At 41.4% G+C, this 17239-nt stretch overlaps 1 protein-coding gene across 1 annotated transcript in view; it reads left to right on the forward strand.

Annotated features, from left to right (window-relative positions):
• The first annotated feature begins 2059 nt into the window (after positions 1–2059).
• The window catches only part of LOC310993773 (sodium bicarbonate cotransporter 3-like), a 39758-nt gene continuing 24578 nt past the window's right edge, over positions 2060–17239 (forward strand). Inside the window, exons 1-3 of the mRNA XM_083982244.1 lie at positions 2060–2261; positions 14868–14949; positions 16278–16427. Coding sequence (XP_083838370.1) covers positions 2220–2261; positions 14868–14949; positions 16278–16427 — 274 coding nt within the window. The 5' untranslated portion in view covers positions 2060–2219. The remainder of the gene's footprint in view (positions 2262–14867; positions 14950–16277; positions 16428–17239) is intronic.

Here is a 17239-nt window from a genome sequence, read left to right on the forward strand (position 1 = left end):
AAGTAAGTATAATTAACTAAATGATCAAAGATAAAAAATAAAAAAAGACTGAAATCTAAATGATCAAAGGAGCTGAAAGTATTGCCTCTGAGTGAGTTATACAGTATAGTTACATATACCAAATGCTGACTTCCATGAGCTGGGAGAATTAGTTGATACAACATTGCCATCTGCTGGTGAAAATTAATCATTACACAATAGTTGTTGTATTAATTATAATACATGATGAGCGATGATAGTTTATGGACGCTGGATGATGAGCCTGTGCAAAGACATTGTAAGAATGTGTGCAAATATTGTGTATTTGACCTTAATCTGGTTTCTAAAGCAACGCAATATCACTGATGAAATGACATATTGTATTGTTATATTGTTGAGTTTTCTGTGTCTTTTTAGATAACAAAGCAGGTCTAGGTGCTACACATATTCGATCAATGGAGAAAAGGCCACAGCCTGTATTCAGTATTCTGTCATCTGTTCTTTCAAATGAACCGTCAGGACATTTGTAATTTTGTCATGTCCCAACTAGGAGTGCAATAACTCAAACTGGAAGACTATCTCCATTCCAAACCCTATGTTCTTGCAAACCACCAGACTGCACATCAACAGACAGGCAAAATCACACTATTCAAAAATGTGGCCACTGTGTTCATCTGGGAGAAAAGTTATCCTAATTACAAAATACAAAGACTTGGGACAGACCAACACATATATAAATGGCCAAATATAAATGTTATCATTGATCTATTTTAACAATTGTATGTTATTAAATCGTATGCATTATTTGCATACATTAAACCTGCTGAAATTCAGCAATGTAGCCTTCAAGCACAGTAGAGGTAAGTGGTGTGGCCTGGTGTGAGTTGCCCCAGTTAACTCATTCCTAACTTCTTTTACTGCTGAACAAGTTGCAGGCATGGCGGGCTGAAACCAGAGGTTACTGGGGAATGTCCTACTCTCCTGGCTGCTCACAACTTTAAGGTCATTGTTCACATCCATGGCCCCTGCATGGCCCACACGGACACACCGTGTAACATTTTTTGTTCTACCAAGTTTGTACTTGGGAGCTAACAAGCTACAAGATATAAAAAGGAAATACAGTAGGCTACTGGATGTCTAATTGCACAGCCCTCCCAAGGATAATAGACCTGTGGCTAAAATGTTTTTTTTGTTTTTTTTTCTGAAATAGGCTACTTCAACATCCAAATCAGACTGCTTTTTTGACTTCTTTCAGCACTGAGTGAGAATTAGGCCTACTAATAAAACAGTTAGCCTACCTGTCCGAAGAAAGACTGGCACAAAATGCTTTGATCTTGCTCTGATTGCACTGCAGGAGGAAGCTGTGAGTGAAGAAACGTTCAACCTGAGATGATTTGTGGTAGTTATGGCCAACAATATATTATTTTTTGGGATATCAGGGCTGAAATAACACAGGACAAGTGTAAATGATAGGGTTAGGGTTCAAATTGAGAACATCCAAGTAGCCTAAGCTTATGTAGTTGTAGGAATCCTTAGTGAGTGAAGGCATAGCCAAGCCTGCCACACAAATCAGGGATCGACTGATCCCTGTGATTTCATGATAGGCTATTTTTAAGTGAATAATAGAGTTAGAGTCAGTTTATTTGCCATTTGCAAAAGGATTTCGCATTAGGTCATAACTTAGCATCTTCCTAAAATATGCTGTTTCTTTCTTCATACTTCATCTCAAAGACCGTTTGCCTTTTTTGGTAAACATATCGCTTTATTATTTATATCTCACCATTATAATTTGACAAATGACGTTGAGCTCTAGACTTAAATTAAATAAAGCTTTCGTCTGTCCAACTTACTTTAGAAATTTTGGCAGCACAAGCCGTCACAGCGGGGTTAAAGTAACAAATCTTAACACAAAAAGCCCGCTTAGGACTTTGAGGCGACAATGGCACATGCACCGCCCCCATTGTTACGTAATTAGATTTGATTGGTTAAGAACGCCGGGTATTGAAAGCCCATTGGCCATCAATCACTGTCAATCATTCTTTTTTTAGAGGCGTGTCCTCGCCGCGTCGTTAGGGGAAGCACAGAGCCGCAGCCAGTTCACACAGTCCTGACAAGTGTCACCGGGACCGGTCTCTCACACACACACACACATAGCCTACATACACATCCACCGGCAAAAAAAACCAACCAAACAAAACAAAGCTAACGGTAGACAAACAAAAAGCCCGGCGGCAGGTGAAATGGACGAACCCTCGGAACAAATGAGACCCCTCCTGAGAACAGTAAGTCCCCGCCCCGCACAGTTTAACCGCTAGCCTACTACCATTATATTTGTGCGGCTCTTTGTCCGTGTTTGCCCCCTTGTTTGCCAAGCAGCCGCAGCAGCAGCAGCAGGAGCAGCAGGAGGAGGAGGAGGACTAGGGGGTGATGCTTGGGAGTCGGACTCAGTGAGGCACCAACCGACCGGCGGCTGCTATTGTTAGCCCCGGCTTTCTTACCCCCCTGACACGTGGCAGGGGTACAAGTTGTGTTTGTTAGGTCTGTGTTTTTAAAAGTCGAAGGCGAAACACGTTCATTCAAAGATACACTTTGTAGGAAATAGTCTCTCAGTTTGTTAGTTGGTTCGTAAACTCGCCCTTTAGTTGTTGTTTTGTTTTTCCCCGACAGCTCTTAATACCGAGTTAGCCTGCTGCCACGCACAGAGTCAAGCCCTTTACAGTTTAGGTTAAACCCCGTTGTTAACTACGGTGAGATTAAAAGATGTGCAGTTAGCTAGCTTAACAGGTCACTGTGTTGTGTCCCCAAGCACTTAAATAGACTAAAACGTACACATAAGTGGATATAGAAGTCTTTGTGTTGTTGTCGTCTGAGTGAGTAGGTTTGGCAATTGTTTCTAATGCCTTTAACTGATTAATAGTAACGTCACATGGACTCACTCGAGGCAGTTTTATCCCCAAGTTCAACAGGTTCAGACCGCCGTGTGTTCAAATAAAAAGTCGCTGGTACATTTACTGAAATAAAAAAATAAAAGAAACTCATTTGCATATCAAATGTTCCCAAAATAGACCCGGCTTTCATGTAGCTATGACATTTCCAAGTGAGGAAATGCTGCTAATTTTACTGTGAAAGCTTGTATGGCTGGTAGATGATTCACATGGAACTGAGAAAGAATATATTTTTGCAGGAGGTTCACAGACAGCAAGCTGCCGCACAGAAGAACAGTAGCAGAAGTTAGGTCAATGTGATGTGTTGACTGAGTTGTGGCTGAAAGCAGAGGCCCACATCCTGTCTGTTGGGTGTAACGTCATGGTCACAGAAATGATGAAGAGCATCACAAACGCACCAGTGTTAGTGAGCCCATAAAATAAACTGGTAGCAGAGCTAAGTTAAAAATTCACCCTGACTTTCTGACATCAATGCTGATAAAAGGTTGTCTACTTCTTTGCATGTTTGTGTGTCTATGGGTGTGCTTGTACGAACATGTGCATGCATCTGGTGGGAAACTTGACCCCCTGCTGTTAAGTGAGAAGGAGTAGCTGGATAGCTGCCTACACTATCCCCAGGCATGAAAGTCAGTGTGTGTGTGCTGTGACACAGAAGCCTCCAGGCAGTAATTCAACTGCTTGATGCCTAAGTAAGTCTCATATTTTAATAAAGGCCTATTATACGTTTACTCATTAAAATGCACATTCCAAAAAATGTGTCATTGTTAAGCTTTGAGTCAGACATCTAGCTAATTTGTGCATGTTTAACAAAACAAAACAAAACATGGATCTGGTTTCAACAAGGAGCTCTTGTTGTCTTCAGGTTTGCTAGTTGACCAGTACTGTTGTTTGGAAAGTGAAACATTGCTGTCCATTTAAAGGATGGGTGTTTTAAATTCATACCAAGAGTTGACTCATTTCATGTAATGCAATTGTTTTCCATTTGTTCTGATGCCTTTAGGCTGTGAGTGATCATCTCGGGCTGTGTTTGTTGTATTTATAGGGCTACTCGGCTTGGACTTAATGTTTAAGAGAACTGTGTCAATCTCATTGGTCGAGAAAAGGTTACTACAGTTTTTATAATAAAATTAGCAGGTCCTTTTCTGGCTGCGTTTTGCATAGTTAGCCTGTATGGTGAGTGCTTTGCGGCCAGAGATTACTGATACAGTGAACTAATGTGTCTGGTTTCTAATTTACTGGAATGAATTATAGGTTTGCTGTTGAAAGGGTGGGGATCTTCAGAAACACATAATGCATTTAGCTTAAATGGATTGTTTTCTAGTAGATATAAGTTCAGGGAATTTGTCAAGACTTCCCCTCAAATACAACCAAATATGAGGGGTTTTAGTATCTTGAGGTTTATGTATTTCATCCAAAATCAACTGAAGGCTGTCAAGTAATAATCACATTCAAAACTCTCACAGTCCATGTTTCATTGTGATGCATTTTGAAGGATTGCCTGTCTTTTGAATTTGGTCCATGAGTCAGTTTGCCTAACTTTTTGCCATTAACACTCCCTGGCTCTACAGTATGCATTTTTCATTGAATTTTCTGTCAACTGGCTTGCCAGGAAGAAAGGCGCTCATGCATCCTGCTGTCCTGCTATAGAAAGAGTATTTAATCCACCCAGTGTGCTCTCTGACCAGGACTATTATTGCCTCAGCAGTGTCAGCACTTACCACCAGGGTTAGTGAGTGTTTTATAAAGGTAGCTCACCATATGGCATTGCTCTGAATGGCTAATTACACAGAACAGACCCTTTGTGCAGGTTTGATGGTGCCCATCTATTCACCAATGCTGTAATGACAATATGATTTAAAAATAAAGAAATAAAAAAGGTTTATTCAGTACCCAGCACTAGGCTAAATATTGTACCCAGTCTGCTTTCTGTAGGAGTGTAATATACTTTCAGAAAGTTGTGTGATTGTACCATTGCCCTGTGGTTAGTTTCTGATCCAAAGGAAAAGTTGTACTGTATCTTTGAGATATTTTTGCCGATCCACAGGAAGGCAGAATAGTTGGCAATCTTTTCTAACTTCCGGGCCTCACATTCACCCATTTCAATACATTTATAATTGGGAGTTGCCCTGTAGAGCTACAGATTTCCACTGGAGGTCACAGACTCTGCTTTACTGTGTTGCCCATCAACAGTTGCTGTGGAGGTACTGTAGGGCACAGCGTTCATTTCCTTTGGCCACCCAGTTTTTCTGCAGCTTGTCACAAGATTCAAAGCAGCGGCATTTGATCACAAGCCTACCACCAAATAATTGCTTGGAGGGCTTTGATTTGAGCTGCACTGACTGTGACTAAACCACTGGTATTTTGAAGCCTGTGTATGTACCGAGCACTGTGATTGGAGCTAATCGTTTGAAAATAAAAGACAGTTCAAAGGATCTACTGTAGGGTTGTACTTTTCTAACTAAGTACTCTGTGTTTGAGTTCTGTTTCCACTGAGAGGATCTGAAAGCTAATTCAATTACAGGAGAACTTAAGGAAAAAACTCCATTACACTGCTAAGTGTTGTCTTGATGGTTACATAAAATGGGAGCTAGGTTTTGCGGTGGGTGGTGATATAAACTGGGATGGATAATGGATCTGAGACATGTAGAAAGAAGAAGTTCCCCAAGGCTCAGTCTGAGAAACACAGTCAACACTGGTGCAAATGCCCTTTCTTTCTGCCTCACCTCATGAGGAAAAGGATAGGATGGCTATACTGTATCTATGTATGGATGGATATGTTCAGAGCTGAGGCAGACAGTGGATGATCCAATCAGAAGACTGACAAAAAAATATTCTCTGACATATTTGACATTACAAGTTTGAGTTAATTATTCCTCGCCCGAGTTTTCATCACAAAGGAATGACTTTCAAGGGAGGCTGTCTGAAAATTGTACTCATGTCTTCATATTTGGGAAATGTAACATTCATCATGTCTTTTTTTAGTGTGACAATTCAGAGATGCTGTGAGCACTTTGATCTCTAGTGTGTGTTTTAATGACACATTATGCGGACCAGATGTTGTAGCGTAACCTGGAGCAGAAGTAATAGACTTCTGTGCTCAGACCGCAGGAAGGAAGTAGATCGCCATGTGGAACAGTCATAGGCCTAAGGTGAGGAAAACGCATATCTGAAGCCAAGACACTGGCAGTGGTGATGACGTATAAAGGCCAAGGATGGGAACATCCTTTTTATAAGTAGGGAATTTCTATTTTGATGGTTTGAGTGGAGATAATTGTGCATCGGGTGGGTTGCATATTCTCTGTGTTGCTGCCTGGAATGACTGCTGAATGACAGCGGGGAAAGAGAAGACTTTTTTTTTTTTTTTTTTTTTTACCGCAAATAGGGCTATGCTATTCAAATTTGATCTTGTTTTATGATTTAGGGATTTTTCTTTTTCCTCTCTTGTTGTTCTATCCACTGACGTAGCTGATGGCACAGCCACAGAGTACCAGGCCTTTGACCTAAGGAACAGCTTGGAGATACGGATTTTAGGCTGCTCTAGCTGTAATCCAATTATATAATTACACCACTGAACACTACTGTAGAAAAGTTGTATAAAGAAGACATGAAACAATTATTGGATTGTGATTTTCTGTCAACATGTCAGCTGACAGAAAATTAGATTATTTTGCTGATTATTCATTCAAGTCATTAAAAAGAATGAAGAAGGTCTCTAAGGTGTACGCTTTTTTTTTCTTGCCTTACATAGGGTTAGGGTTAAGGTTAATATTTTTGCGATGCACTGCAGATGCTGTACATTATATCAGTGTTGCTGCCCCAGTATAAAGTTAAAGCAGTAGATTGTTGTGCAAATTCTTGCTTGCTGAAAGCGTAGTTTTGCTGAATGATAGAGAAACATATGGTCTTGCTTTTAGCTCAAGTTGCACAAGATAGGATCAAAAGGTCTCAGATCTCACAAAATTGCCCAATGTCTAAGCCAAGTGTGCTGCAGGTTCTGCCTTAGATGTCTCTTTTTCTGTCTAAATCAATTCACGTTTCATGTTCCTCATTACATCGTTCACCTTATTTTAGGTTTGGTTTGACCTTTTGCTTTTATATTTTGTGGTTGGTCTATTTGGAGCTGACTGGTGCTGTTTTGGATGTAGCCTATACAACACAGAGTATCTTTGGACAGAGCCGGGGGTCCACAGTGTCCCTTTGAATTACAAAATAGACTCTTTTATTTGCTGCTTAGGTTTCAGTAATATGTTCTGCTCGCTGCACTTGTGGAGACAGTTGCTGTTGTGTAAAAGGAGACAGATGAGCTATAGTTCTTTGAAAATATTACGAGGTGTTGAAAGACATGTCCAACCTTGAGGCCAGGATAAGAAATGTCAATGTCAGAGGCCCACAGGAAATTGGAATCTTAATAAATACACGGCTATCTGTCCTTTTTTTCAATTCATCGCACCCTCTGAGGAATGCCGAGCCCACACACGTGTGCTTGTTTCTATTTATCTGTGTTGGGGGGTGGCTCTTCATTTGTGACCTGAATACCTCGGCGGGTGAGCACTTCTATGCCCTCCAAATGTGTGTGTGTGTGTCTGTGTGTGGATGTCCTCTGTGTGGTGTTTGTGTCTGTGTGTGTGTGTGTGTGTGTTTTAAGCTCTTGGCTGGGCGAATAAAATATTCATGGTGGCATGGTGGGATTGGCTGCTGAGCAAAGAGCGGGCTGACAGGGTAGAGCAGAGCACTGTGCATTCTGAAGCAGCTCGCTCCCCACTCGCGCTCTCTCTCTCTCTCTCCTTGCTCTCTCTGTATAAAGAGATGAGCGGAGGAAGAGGTAATAGAGGAGTGCGACAGCGTTTGTGTTAGCGGTTAGCTCACACACACACACACACATTGTACAACAGAAAACCATTGGAAAGAAGAAGATCCCTGCTACCTTTGCTTTGCGGATGTTTTAGTCTAAATGGATGAACAGAGCGAAGGGGAGCATGTGCTTACGGTACGTCTGGTCCTATATGTGTGTGTGTGTCCTAACTGTCATGGTGTGCACTTGAAGGGGGGATCCTGTGGCTCAGTGTGTGTGTGTGTTTATATTGGTTTGTCCTCTTTGTTTTCATTTACAATAGAGTGGAGTAGTGGTCTGTGCTAACGAATGAATGGGGCAGGTGGTGAATACCGTACATCTGACCAAAAGGAGAAGGGGGGAAAATAAGGCAGAGGTTCAGGGATGAGGGGGGGGGGGGGGGGTACGGTGAAAGGAGTGACAAGCTGTTGCCTGATTGGACATGCCTCTTAAAATGGAAACATTTCCTCTCTACTCTTGAATCGCCCTCAAGGAGCAGGAATGAGAGGAAACCGACTGAGACAGTTATGGCTGCTTGAAGGAGCGGGACAAGGAGAACTGGAAGGAAGAGAGGAGAGAGAGACGAGGGGTGTTAGTTAGGGAGAGGAGGGTGGGGAAAATGGGTCCGCTAAGGTAGCTGCTGAATCCAAAACAAGGTGCATGCTGTCAATAAAGACGGTGCTTATTGACTTAAGTGAAATCATATTAAATGCTTCTTTCCATTCAGTCTAGCCAAAAACACATTGCTCAAAAATTACTCTTCCCATAGTGAGAGCAATGAGGAAGCATGTACTATTCAAATCAGATGCGTGTGTGTGTGTGTGTGTGTGTGTGTGTATATATAGAGACAAAAATATTGGTGAGGCAGAGAAGGGGGCATGGTTTCCATCTTCGTGTTACTGTTTATGAGTGTATGTCTGCAAAGTCTGTACGTGTTTGGGAGTGTTGATTACGTTCAGTGGAGACTATGATTGGTATCCTTTTTTCTTTTTTAATGTTGTTGAACTAGAACATCCAGCTATTCAGTCGAGACGTTAGATACACGACACAGGCGTCTGACTGCCTTCTTAGTGCCTTGTTCAAATATGGTTAGGCTCCAGGGAAGTAAATAATTGAATGGTTAGCAAAGTCAGCATAATATAAGTAGCTGATCACATTATGTAATGATAAACTCTGTGTTTACACCAGTTACCTGGCCCACTTATTATCATTACAGTACTATACATATATGCAGTGTAATGTACATCACTTGGCAGTCAGTTACCAATAATCTCTCAGTAGTCTGTTTCTTATATCTGTCTGTTTTCAGACATAATTTAATTGGTTACATAATTTAACATTAATTGGCAGTAAATATATGTCAATATTCTCATCTGTAGTGTGTTTGTAATTGTGCATTTGGCAGTGGGAGACAGTGAGATCTGGTATTCTCAAGGGACAGGTCTCTCACTATGTAACACCTCTCTTACGTCAGTCTCTATCGATTGGACCTAGTCCAAGCAAAGCCAGCCTGGCAAGGAACTAAGATTAGAGAGAGCCGGGCCTGTTGCCTGGCTGGGCGGCTGGTTGTTTCATTCACTGTCTGGTTGGCTGAAGATGTGTTTGGCTGCTGTGTGGCTAAATCACACCCACACAAACATACTTCCAGAAGTGATGGTAACCCATATCTTGTCATTGAATATTAAAATGAGTGGAATGTGTCAAAATGTTATTTGTATGGCTTTTAAATCCAAGTACAGTCACAAGTGTGTGAAAATTATTTTTGAAACGAGCAAAAAGAAAAAGTTAGTGTTTTGAAGTGGTGGAAAGGCAAACGCTTGGCACCATAGCCACCATTTATTGTAGGAATAACATCAGATCCATGACCACAATCACGTGCATTAAGAAATGCCATAGCAGCTGGATGTTGTGTTGATGTAATGTCCCCTACTGAGGACATTTAGCGGTGTCTGTAGCTGAGGCAGAATTCCTGCTTTAGTAGGTGTCACATCCCGTGTGTAATGTGTCCATCATGTGGCAGCTTTTGTTTCAGAGGAGGACACCAACTGGCCCAGTCATCCAGAGATCTGGACACAGTTCAGTAGTTAACTGCATTTTGAACCATCACTTTAAAATGTAATCTTCACATCTTGATGACTAACAGCTCAGGATACATAGACAAACCGAATTTACAGACAAGACTGTATAACTTGCCCCATCACAATCTTTATGTTATACTTGGGAAGAATATCCCTGATTATGTAGAGCTCAGTGGTTAGTTCCCACAGTGATTTTACATGGTAAGCCTTGTGTTTACTCTTACTTAAAGTTCATGTGAACTGTAAATCCCCACCCCTACATAAAACCCCACACTATTGTGATTTTTCCACCTAAGCTGCTGTAAAAAGGCAGAGAAAACCCTCATTTGTTGTTACACTTACAGGAATGATTGTACTTGCCTCTTATCCCTCTAAATACAACATCATGTAAACGTGTTTTTAATTGTTATAACTTATAAAAATCAGTCTGTCTTTTTTATTATTAGTAGCATTATTGATGATTGAGAGAGGCTCTTATTTCGACGAGTGCTCATAGGGATGCATCTTCACCAGTATTAGCCAGCTGCATGAAATGTTAAACTAATATTGCTGATGCTGTCAAAACTGCAGCTTATCAACCTGATGTTGTTTTGGCTTTTTATAGGCGGTTTGCACTTCCACCCAAAAATACTCTTTGTGTTTCAAAACACAGCACCCAACAAATGAATTTTACCACCTAGTCTCACAGTTCATTTTGGCAATTTGTCAGTATTAGTTTTGGTGTTGAAGCCCCAGTGAGTCAGACGTTGGTCCTGTATGCAGTCGATGCTGTGCAGGAGCGGTTTTTGTAATTTATACGGATGTCTCTGCTGTGTTAAACCGGTCCATTGGGATTGCCGTAAATCCAAGCTGACGACTGCTTCTGCTCACTGTGGAAAATAGTAACTGCAACTAACTATAAATGTTTATAGCAGTCTGTCATGGTGAGTGTTTCTAAAGATAGATGGTTGTAGCAGTATAGCTGTGGGGAGAGATGCAGTATAACCAAGAGAAACAGGGTTTAATTTTGGCCCATGATCAGTGATCAGAATTCCTCGCTGTGCTAGACATCTGTTTTGTCAGTGGTTGGGAGAGCAGATTGCAGCACGTCCGATGAGTAATGTGTCTGTTCTTTGGCACCACACGTCTCGATGGACACTGGATGCAAATGTAAGCGCAGTGTAGTTCACTTCCTGGCCTGTCTGAGTTGTCTCTACATGAATGATGCCATGGTTCTGTTTGAATTCACAAATCTATTTCCATCGGTATTAGTATCTTCATAATTGTGTGGCTTTGAATGTAAATTCCCCTTGGATAATTTGATTGAGTGTCAGACTGGCTTTATTACACATTGAAAACGAGCATTATAGAATCATAACGATCACCACTTGAGACACACAATTTCCCTGGATGCAAAATGGGACGAACACAGGGCGCTAGGCACATACAGTCTGTGTAGAAAATGCGGCCAGAGACACATCTGCCTTCTGTCAACAGCCCTCTATTGATGTCACTATATGGCAGCTCTTCCTACTCAGCTGGCAATTCTTCTTACCGTCATATCCCTCCCTATTGGCACTACTCCTGTGGCCCAACCACAGCTGTGCTTTGGTGGGCATAGTGGCCCGATCGCCTCTGTGGCCTGGGGACTCAGAGGGTGGGGGGGGTGGGGGGGTTGGGGGGGTTGTGTGACAGAGTGGGCTGACAGACTGTGGGTTTATTTTGGACAAAGCTATGTGACAGGTTGCATCATGCGTTCTTAAAATGTACCAAGCGACATGGGATCAAGAGCACAACAGACTTAAACACGTGCATATGCTTCCCTGAACGTCATGAGCATGACGACAACAACAGGCACGGACTACATGATAGTGGATGTTTGCACGTAAACAGGTGTTTGTAGAGTAAAATTAACAGATTTGTAGTAGCGGTATTTTAAGGAGCTTAAGAATAAGACGATCCTCAAACCCAGCTTTGTGTGCCCTGCTCGTAAACATTGGTTCATGTGATTTCTTGTAGACCGGGAAATTCGCCAGCTTCACCGATTGGACCAAAATGTCATTTTTCAGGCCCGACGTGATTGGAGCCGATCAGACCTGAAACTCTAGGAAATTCCCAGCACTCCTTATCCACAAATGACCACTAGGAACCAGTCCAGTTTCGGTCAGTGCTGGTCAGTCAGGGTTACTTGCCTATGGTCTGCTGTTAAGGGGGAAGAACTCCAGTTACCGGAGAGATGAATGTCTGGCTGCTCTTCTCCCCTCTCTGCAGTAGAATTATTACTGCTCCTCATCAAGGCACTGTCAGAGAACAACACGGCTCATTATCATGCAAATCCACGAGCAACTGTGGATCGCACACACACCGACTAACTAACACACAAACACAACCACAGATGGCATCTTTCATTGTACGAGGGGTTCTAACAGGAGAATGATTATGGTAATATATGTGTGGAAATCTGAATGTCATTGAAGACATATTCAAAGCATTAAGTCAGTAATGAAATGAGGAGGAGGGGAGGGGTAGAAAGACATGTACGTGCTTTCCATCAGAATGAAACTTCAGTGTGGTCATTGGAGGTGACGGGCGTGTTGGGGCCAAGACACTAGAGGCCCTGAGATCATCCACGTATCAAGTATCCTTTCAGCATGTGGCTCACATCATCACCTTTTGTTTCCACTCTCTCCCGCTTGGCAGCAGTGCCTCTCTGTGATTGGCTGAAGGGATTGAAAGGATCCTCCAATTGGGGATTGCGTTGCATCAAAGTGTCTGTCCAAGAGGCAGGAACACAACCGATTTGTATATAATGTTGTCTGATCAAATGGTTTGAGTTACAGAAAAGACTTCAATCTAACACAAGCTACTGTGGACAGAAATGAATCTCTACCTTCATAAATGTTCTCTCTAATGTTTTATACAGATTATTCCTCTTTATTTATTAATTTTATTGCCTTTTCTCTGACTTTCTCTGCTCATGTTTTTTTTTTTTTTTTTGCCAAAACACTTTGCAGACTAAAAGTGTTGAATAAATAGTTTATCATTGTTGTTATTGAGTACACATTGATCATAGAGCCAAGCCTGAGTGACCTCTACTGATTCTCTGTCCAGTCTCTATTCAGATGGAGGCGTCAGGGTTACTAAAGCTGAAAAAGTTTCTCACAAATGTAACCCATTAGTCACATTGTTATATTGTGTATTGGCTCACTGGAGGTTGTGTGTGTGCGTCTTGTTATTTTTGTGGTTCCAGCCGGAGGAAGACTGGCATCAGATGCAACAGTACTATGGTAGCAGACTCAGTAGAAACTCGCAGGGACTTTTTTTTACCTCTGCTTCGGCCACACATTCAGCAGTAACTGGAGACAGTGTCTCTGTGGCTGCCTTAAATGTCCTGGCACTTAAGGGCTGGTAGTCAGGGGCACCACTAATAACAAGGTTGGTGATTGGACCAAACCGGGTTTGGGCTGAGGAGGATTATGGTTGTGTGTGTGTGTGTGTGTGTGTGGGTTTATTTTACTATGCTTGTGGGGTATGAAACTGGGAGCACCCTCTTCACTTCTGGGGTCCAACAGGTTTATGGATAAAAAAATTGCATTATGTCAATTTTGTCCATAGCCTGATCCTCCTATTATCACCTTGTAAAATTGTAAAAGGGGTGTGTGTATACACACTATGAGCAAGAAATAGAGAAGAGACCAAATTGTGCCCATTTTTGCTGGCACCACACACAATTTAATAAAGAATATTAATAATGTGTACTGACAGCTCTGTGTCTCCTAATTGGATCCTTCTGTCTCTTTATGTTTCCATGACATTGATGTGAGGCTTATTATTTTTCACTAAGGTCATAACCTCTTTCTTAATGAGCCAGCCTCTAGACGTTGCTATGAAACTCGACCTTTTATAGCTCAGACTTTAACAATGAATATAGTTTATCAATACAGGCTAATTAGTTTGTGGAAATGGCACATAGATAAACCCACATTAGTGCAACCTTGCTGCTTTAAGAGATTTATTAGGTGACCATCGGCTCCATGTGCTTGATAAGGTATACAGTTGATCTGACTGTGTCAGATAGACAGACAGACAGATTTTATTGATCCCAGGTTGGGAAATTACAGAGTTCTGTGTTAGATCACAGTAATTATCATGGTCATGTCAACCAATCATTAAATACAAACGGTGGCATATTTTTCTTGACCATGGTCAAAGCTATTTCTTTTTACTGCCCTGAATAAATGTGCATGACTTTTGTTTAGTTTGTTGTGAGTGAGGCTTAACACCAGAGTTACAGAGTGATTTAGTATGGGGCAAATCTAAAAACGAAAAACAGTGCTCACTTTTGATCTAATGTAAGAACCTCCATGCTGGGTTTTACACCAGTTGAATCACAGACTCGGGCAATTGGGAATGCTACGGTCTAACTCAGGGTCCATTTCCCTCTGCCCTGTTAGTTCTCCCATAATCTTATGTTATTCACAGACTCATTACATCTTTCACCAACTGGTCATGGAGTGAATAGGGTGTTTCTCTGTTCACTAACTGACCCAGCAACATTGGTATTCCTTTGTGATGACAGTTGATACAGTTTCTTGAAAGTTGAAGTAAAGATGAATTTCAATACAGTTTCATAGAGTAATAGTATTATTATAATCAGATGCAGGTCGGTCTTGCATTTAATGTGTTGTTTTTTTCCTGATACTTCTATCCAAGACCAACACTTAAGGTGGAGCAGCTGCTTGTGACCCGTGAGCTGTGTACATTGTCTTATTCTAATATTAATGATTTATTTATTTTTTAAAGTCATTTTGGGTGGATTTTTGCCTTTAATTGACAGGTTAGTTGAGAGAGACAGGAAATGGGGAGGCAGAGAGAGGGGAATGACATGCAGCAAAGGGCCACCCGATGCAGGATTCAAGCCGGGACCAGTTGCAGAGAGGACTGTAGCCTCTGCACATGGGGCGCCTGCTCTACCCACTGAGATAAACTGCACCCTATATTCATGATTATTAAACAAAAAGTGTCAATCTGTTGTTGTGTTTTTTTCATTCTTAGGGTCTAGATGAAGAGGCTCTCGTTGACCATGGAAAGACGAGCTTCACCACTCACACAAACTATGAAAAGGAAGACTTGGAAAGTAAGTTGAAAATCATTCATGGTTCTGGTGATTGTGTATTTTCTTTCTAAGTCATGAGGAAAATAAGGATCCTACGCCAACAACATTGGGTGGAAACACTTTCTAGTTAGGAGAACATCTGAAGTGTCGGTGCTCGTCACTCGTAGAGAATGCAGCAGCACTATAAACATTATTACCACCACAATGTCTCCCTGGGGAGCTGCTTACACCCCCCGTCCAGCTCACTCTTCCCTGTTTATTAGAGTCCAGCAGCACACTTCATATCCTCCATTCAATAACATCTCCATTTATCCCATTTATCCCATTATTTCCTTTTTGTCGCACCCCTGGAGCCCTCTGCTTCCTGTCCAGCTAAGCTGTCGGTTTTTTCTCTCTCTCCATCCTCTTTCATCTCCTGTGTCTTTTCTCTCTCTCCGTCTCTCCACTATCTTTCTCCACCTCTGCCCCCAGTCATCTATTCAGCACATGTATGTTGGGCATGGCCTCCTCTGAGTGCTGTGTATTGGCTTCAATCCTCCTGGGTTCTCTTTCAAATCAAAGGGCAATAACTTGCCTGTGAAAAATTAGTCTTGGCAGTAAATGTAGGGCAAAAATAAGGCGTTTCCATCTGAAAATATGGTTCCTGTGTGCCACTCACAATAATGAGAGGAAGTAGATAAAACATTGGGGTGAAACCAGAAGAGTGAAAATGTTAAATGCTGTTCTCTGGTTTCCTTCAAGTGGATTATGTGGAGCATTCAAAAGCAATGGAAAGAAGTTCTTTGTCTTCTGTTTTAAACGTCAGTGTGTGTGTGTGTGTGTGTGTGTCTGTTTTACTTTAACTGTAAATGACTGTCTATTCCTGGAAGTGTGATACTGCGAATTTATTGGTACTTTCACTTTACCAGTGGAGGAACCTAATTTAATATATTTCATGTGGAATTCCATTTATATAATTGTGTGGCTTCTAGAAATAAGTTCACTTCGCATTTGCTCTGACACTTATTAGTTTTAGCTGTTTATAGAAGCAGAAATCACCAGCCACTTCAAGTAACATATTTTTTCCACTAGAATTTCAAATATGTTATTATTGTTCCATATACTTTAACGTTTGTTTGTTTGTTTGATGCAAATATCTGAAGTGTGAAACTGAGTGTTTTGTGGGTAGTCAACTGTACAAAATGTAGCAGTAAACGCACATTACACATGTTTATATGTCAAACTAAATAACCGAATGAATGATTTTTTTCTATTGCCACCGTATTTGTGGTATTCTGAGCCGCCTTGTATCATATGTGAAAGATGTTGTCAGGTGTCACCAGTCTGAGATTCACTTTTCTGTTCTCCAGGTCACAGAGCAGTGTATGTAGGCGTCCATGTTCCTCTTGGCAGAGAGAGCAAACGGAGGCACCGTCACCGAGGACACAAACACCACCGAAAGAAGAAAGACAAAGATTCAGAGGAGGGGAAGGACGATGGCAGGGAATCCCCATCTTATGGTTGGGCACCATTTCAAACTTCTAACATTAAGCCTGCAATGAATACAGTATTTTAATGCCTGATTATTGCTGTTTTCCATTTTACTCCCTTATTTCCACTCTTCAGTCTTATTTTCTATCCCCAAAGTACTGCAGCTTGCAGGTGATGACGGCTTTTGGGAGCCTTCAACTTTGTTTATTCACTTAACTAACAGGGCTCGCCACAGACAATGAACAGAAACACTGCTGCCGTAGCAATCCAAAATAGATCAACCCCTCTCAGTTTTTGTATGCTTGTCAGTTTTTTTGTTTTTGGCAATGCTTGCATTTTACAGTGCTTTGAGATGATTTAAAAAATCTTTACAAATCCGTATGAAGCTGCAAGGATGTAAATATTTCCCATTTAAACAAAACCATCAAATGATAACTAGCTGTTACACTCTCCATCCAACCAGAAAGGGAATCTAGTTATTCAGTATTGAATGCCATTTTTAATTTAAAACACTGGTAGGCAAAGTGTTGATGGAGAAGTGGAGAGAAACGATGTTGACATTATAGTGTGATTTTTGGCAATTTAACAATGCACAGATTGCCAGGTTTAGAGCACCACTTTGCTTTGGCCGTCTGGGCTGCTCTGTCTTTCAAACAGCTGTGAATAAAACATTCAGCTCTAAAAGGCATTAAAGGCCACTGGGAACAGCTTCGACCGATTGAAGGCTATGACATTTTAAAGGATGTGTGTGCGTGTGTTTGTGTGAGAAGTTGCTGCATCATCTCAACTGCAAGCATCAGAAACACACAAACATTGCTCTGAAATCAATTAAGGATGAACT

Source organism: Trachurus trachurus, assembly GCF_905171665.1.
Source record: "Trachurus trachurus genome assembly, chromosome: 11".
Classification (NCBI taxonomy): Eukaryota; Metazoa; Chordata; class Actinopteri; order Carangiformes; family Carangidae; genus Trachurus; species Trachurus trachurus.